The sequence below is a fragment of the Aplidium turbinatum genome, chromosome 11, assembly GCF_918807975.1.
Source record: "Aplidium turbinatum chromosome 11, kaAplTurb1.1, whole genome shotgun sequence".
Classification (NCBI taxonomy): domain Eukaryota; kingdom Metazoa; phylum Chordata; class Ascidiacea; order Aplousobranchia; family Polyclinidae; genus Aplidium; species Aplidium turbinatum.
The window spans coordinates 25209648-25222818 of record NC_137482.1 but is presented as its reverse complement, the minus strand read 5'-3'; the positions used below and the strand labels follow the sequence as shown (position 1 = coordinate 25222818).

The 13171-nt window shown below is 39.3% G+C and overlaps 2 protein-coding genes across 2 annotated transcripts in view; both read right to left on the bottom strand.

Annotated features, from left to right (window-relative positions):
* Positions 1-13171, bottom strand: part of LOC145780009 (uncharacterized) — a 375170-nt gene that overhangs the window by 259473 nt on the left and 102526 nt on the right. The window lies entirely within an intron of this gene.
* LOC145779939 (uncharacterized) overlaps positions 4663-13171 on the bottom strand; it is a 32851-nt gene continuing 24342 nt past the window's right edge. The window contains exons 12-14 of the mRNA XM_082591627.1: positions 12904-13118; positions 8514-8700; positions 4663-6130 (exon numbers count right to left, since the gene is read on the bottom strand). Of these exons, the coding sequence (XP_082447753.1) occupies positions 5924-6130; positions 8514-8700; positions 12904-13118 (609 nt within the window). The 3' untranslated portion in view covers positions 4663-5923. The remainder of the gene's footprint in view (positions 6131-8513; positions 8701-12903; positions 13119-13171) is intronic.

Below are 13171 nucleotides of genomic sequence, written 5' to 3'. Positions count from 1 at the left end.
TTAATTTTCAGATCCCCGTATGAGCAAAGCATCATTGTGATATTTTATTGTCAGTTATATGAATACAGGTTAAAGAAACACAATGGTTGTGTTATTTACGCACGAGAAGGGGGTGCAAGAACTTGTTGGTAATTTCAAAGTGGTGCCAACAAGGAAAAAGGGCTAAGAATCACTGTAGTCCTGTAGAATTTGGTCTAAAATGGACCAACCTAGAAGAAATGCTTATATAGACGTATGATACACCGTTGGAAAGATAATTTTATCAGATTTTCAATGATAAGAGATCATTTTATCAGGTTTTGTCATTGATTTTACCTTGAGGAAAAAAGTTACGACCAAAAACGTGCCAGGGGGTAAAAATTGAAACTAAGGAAACAACTCAACATAAGAATATTTTTATTCTTATCTTTCCTATAATAGATGAACAAAAGGCTAGAAGCCATTAAATTATTAACAGAAAAGTAGGATATAGATGCAAAAAGTATAAATTGAAATAGAATTATATAGAGATGTACCGATACCAATATTTTGGCCGATACCGATATCATTTTTTAGGCCGATGCCGATATTTTGGCCGATACTTTAGTGTTACAAAAAGAAGCAATTTTGGTATTTGCAAGGAATTATATCAATTTCTAAGTTTTACTTTATTTGCATAAAACTAATAAAGAAAGTTTTTAATTGGCATAATTTATTAAAGATTCAAGAATCCAATCTCAACCGCATTGTTGTATCATAATAGTAGGTTTTAGTAATGAAAGGCAACCGTGCTTGAGGACTGGGGTATAAGGCTACCATTAGCGTACAGGTCACTTTCCCAGAGCGTACGCAGGTCACGGGGCCGCCATCAGCAGTAATGTTTTACCCCCTTCACAGTTTTCCGCGCCGCTAGGTTTTGATCGCCCAGCTACACGTAATTTGGGTGGTTGTGAGAGGCGTGTCGCGTCTACTGATTTTAACGTTTGTGAGGATCTTGATCGTGCTGTGCACGTGACTGAGCCCCCTCAGCCCCTTAAGGGATATAGGTTGTCTTCTCCCGCTAAATCGAGTTCTCAACAGCAGGATTGCTTTTTTGAATACCAAAATAGTAGGGCGTTTTTCGATAAGGCGGCCTTGATTGGTTACGATGGTAATAATATGCCATTTGTCTTCTTTAAAAATCGTATTACGGCCTTGATGGCAGCTTCTCCCTTTAAAGGAACTCGTTTGACTTTGTTACAAGCAGCTTGTGTTAGGACAGCTGCGCAAACGATTGCTAATTTGGTATCTGACACTCCTGGCTTGTCAGAGGAAGACAGGATAGAAATGTCGTTAGCTCGCTCGTCTCAACGTTTTGGAGTTCGTGGAGGTCTTTTTGCCGAAACAGAAATTAGGAAGTACCGCTATGGTAGCAAATTAACTTCGATGTCTTCTAGTGATCTAAAAGAGTTTAAAGATGAATTGTCGCAGTGTCTGCTTTACGCGCAAGCTTATGGTCAGCGTGATAAATTGGAAGGACGTTTTGTTTTGGATTTGGCTAAGCGACTCCCGTTTGACGGTAAGCAGCGTTATTTTGACTTTTTGGGTGATCAGTATGGTGGCACTAATGAGCCTACTTTTCAGAGTTTATTCGATTTTGTAGTACAGGACGAAACGCGTAAGTCGACTGATTTTAGCATTATGCTAATGGGCGATTCTGGTGAGTCGCAGCATTTTAAAAAGTTTGGCAAAGGAAAATTGCCTTCATGTCCGGTTAGGCAGACGTCGGTAAAACCCCATGATAATGTGCTGTCAGGTAGTTCGCAGTACTCGACTGCTGTTGGCGCACCGCGCGGTGGTGAAGCCAGACGTAAGGACCTACCGGCATGTATTTATTGTTCGTCACGGGGTCAAGTTGAATATCATTTTTTGTCTAATTGTAAAGAATTTTTGCGCTTGACACCTAAAGATCGGAGAGATGTTATTGTGAAAGCTGGAAAATGCTTGAATTGTTTGCGCCAGCATAGGGTTAGGGACTGTAATCATGCAAACAACTGTCGTCAATGTGGGCCTAACAACGATAGGAAACACTATTTTCTTCTGCATGATTTTTATGTGACGTCACGTGATTCTCTGGATTCGGTCGGCAAAGATGATGCTGGTGCCAGAGTTCCTGTGCGTAAAATTAAGATTGGAAATGTTAAAGCAACCTTTAACCGCGTTACTGCTGCTCGTGTTTTGAATCCAATGACTGGCAAATCGAAGTTGGTGTATTGTCATCATGATCCTGGTTCGCAGTTGACTTTTGTTTCGAGTGATTTGGTGTGCAAACTTGGCCTTCAACCGTATGATAAAGCGTCGTTTAAAATGGATACTCTGGCTGGACAGAAACCTACTTGTGCTAAACTTGTTAAACTCAACATCCAGTCGTTAGAGACGGATGAACTGTTTTGTGATATAACTTCGGTGGTTAACCCAGCTTGGGCTGACGATGTTAAAACTTTACCGCACAAGCAGGATTTAAGTGGTTTTCGTCATTTTCATGACGTGAATATGTTTCATTTGAATGATTGTAGTACTGTAGCTGTACTGATTGGTAACGACAACGCTTATTTGATGTGGGCTAAAGAAGAACGTGTTGGTGAAAATCGAAGTGAACCGCATGCTTTACTCACTCCTCTCGGTTGGTTGGCTTGTGGTGGTAAGTCACCCTTAGATGAAAGCGTTGCTAATGTGTGCAGAGTGCAGACGTCTTCAGAGTCGGATGTCATCTCTGGCTTTCAGCGTAAAATTGAGTCTCGTGATATGGAAATAGCAGACCTGAATAAAGTCATTCAGGATTTGGCCTTGCAAAATGAAACCTGTGAATTGTCTCGCAATGACATTTTGGCTAGAGAAATTGTTGAACCGAATATTGAGTTGAAAGATGGTCGATTTGAGATACCTGTACCGTTGAAGGAAGATATTGATTTAGGCCTACCTAACAATTTTGTGTTAGCGTCAGATAGAGCTGCTGCTTAAAGGCTTTAAAGCAACCTGAACTTCGTGATTTCCTTACTGACACCATGAATGATCTTAAATCTAATGGCTATATTGAGCGTGCTGGTGAAGTAGGAAATGTAAAGGGTTTTGAGTGGTATTTACCATACTTTGTGACGTCACAATTAAAAAAGCGCATTGTTTACGATGGCAAGTCTGAATTTCGAGGAACTTGTGTTAATGATTTAATGTTTTCGGGTCCTGACTTGTTAAACCTCTGGTAGATGTCTTTGCTAGATTTCGGCTTGGTAGAATTGGTTTCGTGGCCGATATGACCAAGTACTTTTTTCACATTTTGGACTCTTCAATACGTAAGCCCAGTTTTATTGAACTGCTTACGTACACAGGCAGTGCCTTTCGGATCGTAAACAAACGCCCTTTGGTACTTTTGATTGACGACCCTAGGGATTTTACTGTCATCACCCCTGCCTCACTTTTGACCCCATACTTAGACCCATACTGTGCTGTTGGGAAACCACATGATCGTGACCAATTAAGGGATTATCGGTTCAATTTGTCACTTTCTCAGCAGTTTTGGAGTAAATGGATCGATTTTTACTTGCCAGGGCTTCAGAGCCGGAAAAAATGGCTAAAAATGGCTGAGAATTTGGAGCCTGGTCAACTTGTAGTGGTGGGTTCTCTCCAAGACATTGGTAAACGTGGGAAGTATCAACTTGGGAGGGTGCATGAGGTAGTTCTACAAATTAGGAAAGGGAAGCCTGTGGTTCGTAAAGCTAAAGTTGCCGTCTGCAACTATGATGAGAGTACAGGGAAAGTGAAAGTAGACTACGTGTTGAGGGATATTTCGTGCCTCGCCCCCGTAAAGAACACTTAAGTGTTAGGGTTTGAGCCTGGTTCTGTCTGCGGTGGTCGACCCTTGTCTGTGCCCAGAACAGTCGGTTATTATCGCAACAATTGTATATAGCGTCATTTAGCGTGTACCTATAGTACCAATTTCATGTATCGTCGTGTTTTATTCCTATTGTTGTTCATTTTTTGCATGCCCTTTGTATTTGCGTATTAACTTAAACGTGAGTGATTCAAACAATTTGTGTATCGTGTGTTTTTATTCATTGGCTCACAATTGTCGTCAATTATGTTTTAGTTATGCCATGTTAGACTGTCATAACTAGGGTGGGCTATGTTCCAGACAATTGTTTACCAAATCAAACGTCATATAAAAACCGTTCAGGTCTACTGAATCTTAGCGTATTACGTCATGGAATTTTTCCTAAAAATGAGCCAAGATTGCACCATCGTTCGTAAGACTTGTATCACATCTGTTGAGAATTATTTCACAATGTTTCACTATTACGTCACAGTAACTGCGTACGTGAGTTTGAGATATAGCAATGTATTCTAGTCATTCGTAAAATGGTTGCTTGAAAGTTGGTGGCATATTTAACTATTTGCTTAGTGCTTGCCAGCTGGACGAAAATTCCGTCTTTATCTAAGTAGTTTGTATCGTAGTGACAAGTTTTAGTGGTGTACGGTGTTGCATCCCGATTTCGACAGCCAGGTGGCTAATTTTACAGAAATACAATTTTGAATAGACGTTTTCAAAGGAGTGTTTCTTTCGGTCATTGCATACAGACGAACGGATCCGGGAATCTTATGTTACAATTTTCCCACGAAGAGATTATGGTTTACCGCTGTGACCACCATTTCAACCCTAAAGTTATACCATTCCATTCCACCTACAATTACACCAACTCCCTAATTTTTTTCCTAAAAATACAGAAGTTTTAGAAATGTAATGGGAATAACAAAAAATTACATAGCAAAGAACGAAAATGACACAGTTACATGTACAACACAGCCAAAGCTTACAATGTGCCACTCTATAGCCTTTTTCCATCACAGAGGTCAACCACAAATGATTTTTTCTCAAGTGGTCAAATAATTTCTATTTGTACTCACGACGTAGCATAACTTATACCATTTGCCGATGAACGTAGTTCAGCATTGAAAAAACCCTCAGCTCTCAGCAGACAAGCAAGACTCAAAGCAGCCGGGTAATATGTCAGCAAGGCATACGGACAAGATTACGGATTAGGATTACTGACAAACAGTTTTATTAATGCAACACAACAATAAATATAGCCTACTTCATTACAACAAAGTAGCAAATATTTTACAAATTAGCCTACATCAAATCTGTGATGGTGTAAAGATATTTTTTTCTACACCAAGCCGTTTGAAATTGCACCATTTGTTTCAATATTGGTGTCGTAAAAAAACATCTGGCAACACTGATTTAGGGTACCCGAATCAATTCATATCAGATTAAGTTTATTGTGACGTCAGAATGGCTACAAGTGATATTTCCTAAAAGGTGGCCAGTGATGCCAAAGTCACAAAGCTAATGAACTAAACTTGAAGGTTAAAAGTCAACTACGTGAGGGCACTTGACTGCATTGTAGAATATGACACAAAAACGTAGGAATGCGAATCCGCAATCGGTACACAGGTGTGCAGAGGCAGGCACACTGCTTCAATGAATAAAAAGGTGTTTAGCTACTGACATTGAGTAACAACTGCTGTTAGTTTGGATCTTCATCCTCAGACTGAGAAAGCCGAGGACAAAAAGATATGGGCATTCTAATTTAATAATGGTCCATCGTTACTCCAAGATACTATGTTACTTGACCAGTTTTGTCAATATTTTGGCCGTTTAAGGTGAGAATGATTTGCAACAGAAGGATTGCAATTGTTGTTAGTTTGATGCACATCGTGTTTGTAGAGAAAGATAAAATTTGTTTTTATCCTCATTGTTTTGAAATCTCACCACACAGACTGCATTTAAGCCGGATAATCCCCGCAGAACGTTTCTGCCGTTTTTCCATGATAGCACGCTTATATTGTCATTGCATTGACTCGATTGTTGGGACAACGGTTGACACACGAAGCAAGACATCGAATCATTTCAGTCATCCATTATCTCATCTCCGGAACTTTCAGAGTCTTTCTCGATTTTCTCGCCAAACATTTCATTTTTATCTCCCAACACAGCTCGACCGTAACGAGTTACGTCACAATGATGGGACAACAAACGAAGCGTGACCACAGAGGCAGTGTTTTCCATCCCGGCAATGATGAGGTCTCCGTTCATGGCCACAGTGCAACACTGAAACTGCAACAGAAAGTTTTAAGGCACCGAAGACTGTGCTCACAATTTTATATCTGTGGATATTTATTAGGCCTAAAAAATGTTCTTCAAAAGGTGGTTATACATGTTTATTTAAAATACTTTCTAGATACAATTCAAAGGGAAAGCTTTGAGTTGTAGGGCGTAGACTGCTTTATATTTGAATTTGATTTTAAGACCAAACTGGATTCTTGCCTGGCGTGTAATGTCGTGCATTGTGAAGGTATTTAAGGATATAAAAGTTCAAACTCTTACAAGTCTGTGATTGGCCCGATTGATACAAGATTAAGTAATATACAAATTGTATAATAAAACGTCTACTTGGCGGTTAAGTTCAACTTTCAGTGACTGTTCCGTAACAACATATTGCGATTTTAAAGCTGCTGCTGGTTCTCTATTTTAATGTTATAAATATTAACGTTCAATTAATGACAAGGTGGGCCAAAACGGACATTCGGTTTTAAAAAAATCCAGATAGTGGCTTAGTGGTTAGTGCGCCCACCTCTGAATCGGTAGGCATGGGTTCGATACCTTGTCGGGTCATACTAAAGACTTTTTAAAAATGGTACTGAATCTAATTTCTGCTTGGCACTGAGTAATGGAGTGGATTCGGGTAATAATGTACTCAGTTGCGCCTCTATACGGCTGCATTGACACTGTCTGCTTTGTAAAGCGCTGAGGAGCAACGCATTCTGCGATGGATACAGCGCTATATAAAAACTAACATTATCATTATTATTATAAAAATAACACTTTTTTTCGGTCTTCTAAAACTACTTGAATAAGTAATCCACACAAAAAATTGGAAATCCTCGTGCCAAATTCGGCGGCCAAGAAGTTGAAATAGTTTTCTCAGCTGTTTACTGTAAAAACTTGTCTACGTAAATAAGATGATAGTTTTCAAAGTTTTTTCAAAAAGTTTAGCTTCTCTTTTAGTTTTGAACATTGTTGAACTATAGATTACTATTCTCCCAAAAATGAATTTTCTGCATAGGGGAGATGTGGAACCTATGGATACAGTGGGACCAATGGAATATCGGATTATTTAGTCTCTTGTAAAATGTTTAGTATAGTATTACAGCAAAATATAGTATTACAGTTTAGTATAGTATTACAGTATTACACTATGGATACAGTGGGACCAATGGAACATCGGATTATTTAGTCTCTTGTAAAATGTTTATTATAGTATTACAGCAAAAAATATGGTCAAATCTAAGCATTTGAGAAACTGCCTCGCTCACACAAAATGATAACTGAAAATTACACAGCACAACGGGTCAAGTACTGTATGAACGAATACTATATGATTCTTTAGCATTTCTTTTAATATCTATTTTTCTTATAGACTTGAAAAGGGCTGTATGACTAGCCGAAAACATTCGCTTTTGTTTTTATAATATTATATGTAGTGTTGTTGCTGAGTTATGTCTGTTTATGAATTCGTAACAGTCCGGCTTGATTATTCAAATTTAACGTTTAATAACATCTAGAGGTGGTAGTGCGATACTTTTGTAGAGCCACTACTTTTATGGTGGCGGTGATACATTTTTGTTGGAGTAGCGGCACTACTGTTTTCAATGTTGCGGTGAGGCGCTACATTCCTTTTAGTCGCACTCCAGCTACTCGCCACTTTCCAATTTAAAGTGAAAAAAGTGACTCGTTTTTCGAGATTTTTTATGGAAACAATGCGTGAAAAAATCAAAACAGAAATCATCCGACTATTGCGGGAAACATCAAGCCACGTTGATACCGACAAGAGTGACACCAACGCCAGTCACGAGTCCAAGGATGAAATTTTTAGTGTGTTGGTACCATCGCATGAAACGTCGTACGAAAAGTAAGGTCAATTGTGGAGCCTTATTTTTCAGACAGAAGCAAGTTCTTGAGCTTTCCTAGTACTAATTTATAACGTTGCTTTATTAAATACGACATTCCATTCCTTCCAGTGCTGCAGTGGAGAAATTTTTCTCCGTTGGTAAAGACGCGCTGAAGTAAAAGCGGAATGGACTCGCATTTTGAAATGTTCGTGTTGTTGAAAGATGCGTAACAATAAGTTTCACTTAGAACGTGTTTTCTACAACGACGTTGAAATGACAGTTTAAACGAAAGATATCTTTCGTTTTCAAGGTTATTTTGACGTCATAAAGTACATCTTGTGTCAGTTTAAGTTAGGCAAAAGTTTAAAGTAGCCGGAGAAGTAGCGGTAGCGAGCGCTACTTCAACCCGAGTATCGGTAGAGGGTAGTGCGCTACTTTTGAAGTAGCGGATACCCACCTCTAATAGTATTCTATACTTGGCTATCTGTAAAATTAATAGTTGTAGTTAGCAAACGTAAGACTATTGCTAAGCAACAAATGAATCGCACCGGCACGTCAGGTGTGAAGCGGGCAAGCACACTTTCTCCTTCGATGTCCCACAAAGATATGTCGTGAGAGAATAAGATGGCTCGTTGTTCGTTTCTGGTCAAATAGATGGTGGTGCCCTGGCAATTGTTGGACTTTTCGCGCATGCGCAATCCCTCATAACCCGGGATCTTTCGATGTCCTCCTCGTCTGGTAACAAGTTAAAAGTTACAATACAGAAGTTAAAGGCTAGTTATGGAAATACATAACAGGTGCACTAGAATGGTCCTTACTTGCCAACTTTTGGGTTTTTAAGTGGGCACCCTCTAAAATAGTTCCAATTGATATAAAAACACTTTCTGGAAAATATTTTTTTGTTTTAAACAACAATTAAGGTATGCTCAATGACCTTCACGTTTTTCCGCAAAGCAGCTTCACATAAGTCTCACTTTTAATGCCACAGCCACGTCGATAGTGATATAAATGCCGTCATAATGGGCTTCAGAATCAAAGATGTTGCTCTACCGCTTCTTTTGATCCTACACCTTTTCCCTAAGCCGTTGGTGTATGTTTAAATTTGACTTATTACAACACTAGCCAAAGTTTCACATATTCGTTTGCTGGTTCTGGGACATTTAGATGTAGAATTTATCTTTGACGGTATGCTAGTTTGGTGACGATTGCGAAGTAGTCTACTTTAGCTGCCATTGTTAGGTATTGTGAAGTAGAGGTTTTCTTTTACGCCAATTGATTTCTCAAAGAATTTTATTTTACAATAATTGTCTTATTACTAAGGTATAATTTATTGACATAACAGCTCAAAAAAGTTTACGTAAAGATTCAAATTATATAATGACTAAGTAAATTCATGTTATTGCAATAACTAAAAAAAAACTTCAGGGTTAATGGCAGTCTACAGTAGAAGAAAACAGTCTGAGATCTACTTTGGTTGGGTCAGTGAAGAATGAATACACTGGCTCAAAATGGCCATCTGTGCATGATGCTCTCCTCATGTACTTTCACCAGAAAAGGATCATGAAGAAAACAAAGCGGGAGGCAGCCAAGCATACAATCAAGGACATTTTTGCATTCTGGAGCGCAGCAAGGATTACAGTACGGGAAGAAAGAAGGGCAATTAAGAAGTTGAAAGATCTCATCACAGCATGGAAGAACCTTAAAAAGAATAAGAGTAGAAAGACTGAGCCTCAGAAAAGGAATGAAAAGGTCTTCACTGCAGAATATCCAAGTTTGTTCGATGCTTCTCATGACAATGCTCTTCAAATGATTGACAGTCAAGAGGACATCGACGTTTTGGTTGCTCAACGGGAACCTGGCAGGAGAAGGCATACAGGTAAGAGCAGTTTACACCGTAGCATCTGTGTTAACTGCAACAAGTCAGAATCTTTCGGCATTTGCTCTCAACAGCTCTTCTCTTCAACAATATCGCAGAAAGTATCGCGAATATAGGTCAAGGGACCTGAAAGCAGAGTTTCAAAGTTTTGGAAAACCGCTAACTATTCATTAGGATGGAGAGGAGATGGGAATGTTGTTTCTTCTGGTGGCTTGGAATTATTCCAGCAGTAGCTGAACTTTTATTTGGAACAGGACAAACCATGTTTGATGCCTTTATCCAGACCGGTGAGTGGAGTATCATGGAAAACATTAAGGTCACCGTCTTTAGCTTTGACACAACAGCAGTTAACACTGGGCGACTAAAAGGAGTTTCTGTACTTCTCAAAGCGAAGTTTGGCCAGAATGTTCTGTATCTGGCCTAGTATCATGCCACCACCATATTCATGAAAATTATACTTGAGGAAGTGTTTTCGTCATTTTGGCGCTGCATCATCTTGAGAAATACAGCTATTTAAAAGATTTAAGCAGTTCTGGCGTAAGGTTAAGCATCATGACTACATTCCTGGGATCCAGGACGAAGTTATAATGACTGAATTGGATAATCAATCTCAACAGATGATTCTATCCTATGCGATGGAGCAGCTAGATATCAAACATCTCAGAGATGATTACAAAGAACTTACAATCACGATTTTGTTTTTAGAAGAATCTTCACCTGAAGAGATAAGATCTATGAAGCCTGGAGCCATGTACCGAGCAAGATTAATGTCTTGTCTCATTGGCGCGATGAAAATATTCGTAATCCGAAACAGTGGATTTAGCTTCACTAATCGTGAGCTCAAGAATCTTAGAGACCTTTGTACATTTACAGAGAAGTTTTACATTAAAAGCTGGTTTGCTCGTCTTGGAATTTCAGCTCCAAAGAATGATCTCCAACTAGTTAAGGAAGTGTTGGCATCTGGAGACCCAACATCACTCGCTTCTTCAAGAAACTTAAACAATACGTTTGATACCTCTGAAGCTATTGGATTTTCATTACGTGATGTCTTCATTTCCATAGACAACAAGAGAAAGGTGGTCCAAGCATTGGTTGAACAAGGAGAACATCCAACAAAGCAAGTCAGCTTGTCCGACCAAGACATTCGAACGAAAGAAATCCCTGACTTCGCCACAAGAAAAAACACAAAGAATTTTTTTGATACTTTGAGTATTTCAACTTCATTTCTAGAAGAAAATGTAATTTATATCCCAGTCTGCCATCGTTCCTTGAGGCTCAGAAAACTGTTGGAAAACTTCGTGTTTCGAACGATACAGCAGAGAGGCGCGTAGCCCTCATACAGGAATATACTAAGCAGCGGACAAAATCAGAAGAACAAACACAGTTTATTTGCCAAATAGTAACTGGGGACTGTGTAGTAAAAGAAACTACCTCACATAACTAAAACTGCACTTGTTGAATATCAGAAGGTCAGAGCGTTGTAGCCTAAACACGTAAAAAAATATTTATCATGGTGTTGTTTTAAAACATTTGATACCATTTGTGTTATGTTGGTGCTATAATATCAATTGCACTCAGCATAGCTGTAGAAGATGGTGGTGCAAGGGTGGGGGGAGTCGCAACCCGCGGGAGTGCAGAAGATATTTCCTTACTAACTGTGTTTTGCGTGAGTCTCTGATATCAGATGTACCGCAATGAAGCAAGAAATATTACTGACTGACTCTTGAAGCACGAGTAGGATTGTGTGCAAAGGATGCGGACGTAAGAATGTGAAAAATGTGATGCATAACCATGTGCAATGTGCATTGTGGTGCAATAAAATTAACTCAACAGTTGTGCACCCCTGCACCATACACTAGAGACTATAAAGTAATAGACAAAGAAAGCAAACAATAAGTGCCAATTTCTCGGAATGTAAGGTTGCCATAAATTACGTAGGCGATAAGTTGATAACATAAGTCATTTTGAAAATACCGCTCGGGCCACTCAGAGCCTTCCCGCGGGTCATCGGTTGGACACCCCTGGCCTAGATGACCTGACAGTGTTACACAACAATAAATTATTTGGTAAATTTAAGTTTTTTCTTCTACAACTTAATTGTTTGAGCAGCCTAAAATCTTAAACATGCATGTTAATTCAGAGATGTACGTAGAGATGTAGATGTACGAAATTGTTCACATTTAAAATGCTAGAAAATTATTCACCTTATCTCTGTTTTGCGGTAGTATGGCTACATTAGAACTGGCTAAAACGTTTTTTTTTTCCAGATTTTTGCGATGCAGTGCTGTGTGCGGGCCGACATTTGCAGTGAGGGCTGTAGATAGGGTTTTCCTGCTAATGGGCACACATAAAAGTTCCCAATTGGAACTGTTTTGAACTTGTGTTTTACTGTATGGTTATAGAAAACAGTGCCCGATGACAGGTATCCTGTAAGGCGGGCCTTGCTAAACAAAGCACCCGGCCGCCCGTTGCATCACGTTTCTTTGAAACTGCACGTTTCGACCTTGCTGGACAGCAGTAGACAATGGACATATAGCCGAAAATTGGATTGTCCAAGGAGCTGATTTCTGCTTATTCACCCACCCACCTCCATACAGACGCCCTAACCTGGTGTAGAGGTCGACCCAAGCTGGAAGCTAGGCATATTCTTAGCAATTACTGGAGCTAATAGGCATACGTAAAAATCTCCAACGTAATCTTTTTAACGTAAGAGGGCAGTAACTGACGACAGGCATTCTATAATGCGGACCTCGCTAAACAGAGCCAGGCTGTTGAAACTGGTTCTCCTGAAGCTGCACGTTTTGACTTTGTTTAAGAGTGTGTGCGTAGCGCTCGAGTAGCCACGACCACCCAAAACAACCATACAAGCAATTGGCCATTAACTCAGGTCAGACCGGGACTAAAAGCCCAATAATTAAAATTTGGTACACTATGAAATAATAGCCTATATTGAAATTATATATGAAATAATATGAAAAATTATATTGAAATAATAGCCTTATAGATCTGTCAATTGCAATGATTACAAACTTCTATTTGATTATTGCATTTCCTGTATTTACTTGAATGGCTTCCATATTTTCAAGAAGTTGTCTTCAGTTACAAAAATCACTGTAGAAGCATCTCGAGAAACATCCAGCGCATAGACAAGAGGTTCATTCTTTAGCCGTCTGGCAACCTTGCCTCGTGTGAGGTCCCACACAGTTATGTACGAGATCTTGAAATCTTCATCGTAGTTCGTATGCACTAGGTGACAACCGCTATGGGTAATTTTTGCCTGATAAAATATAACTCGAATCAAATCAAGTAAACAGAATGTGAAGTAAACAT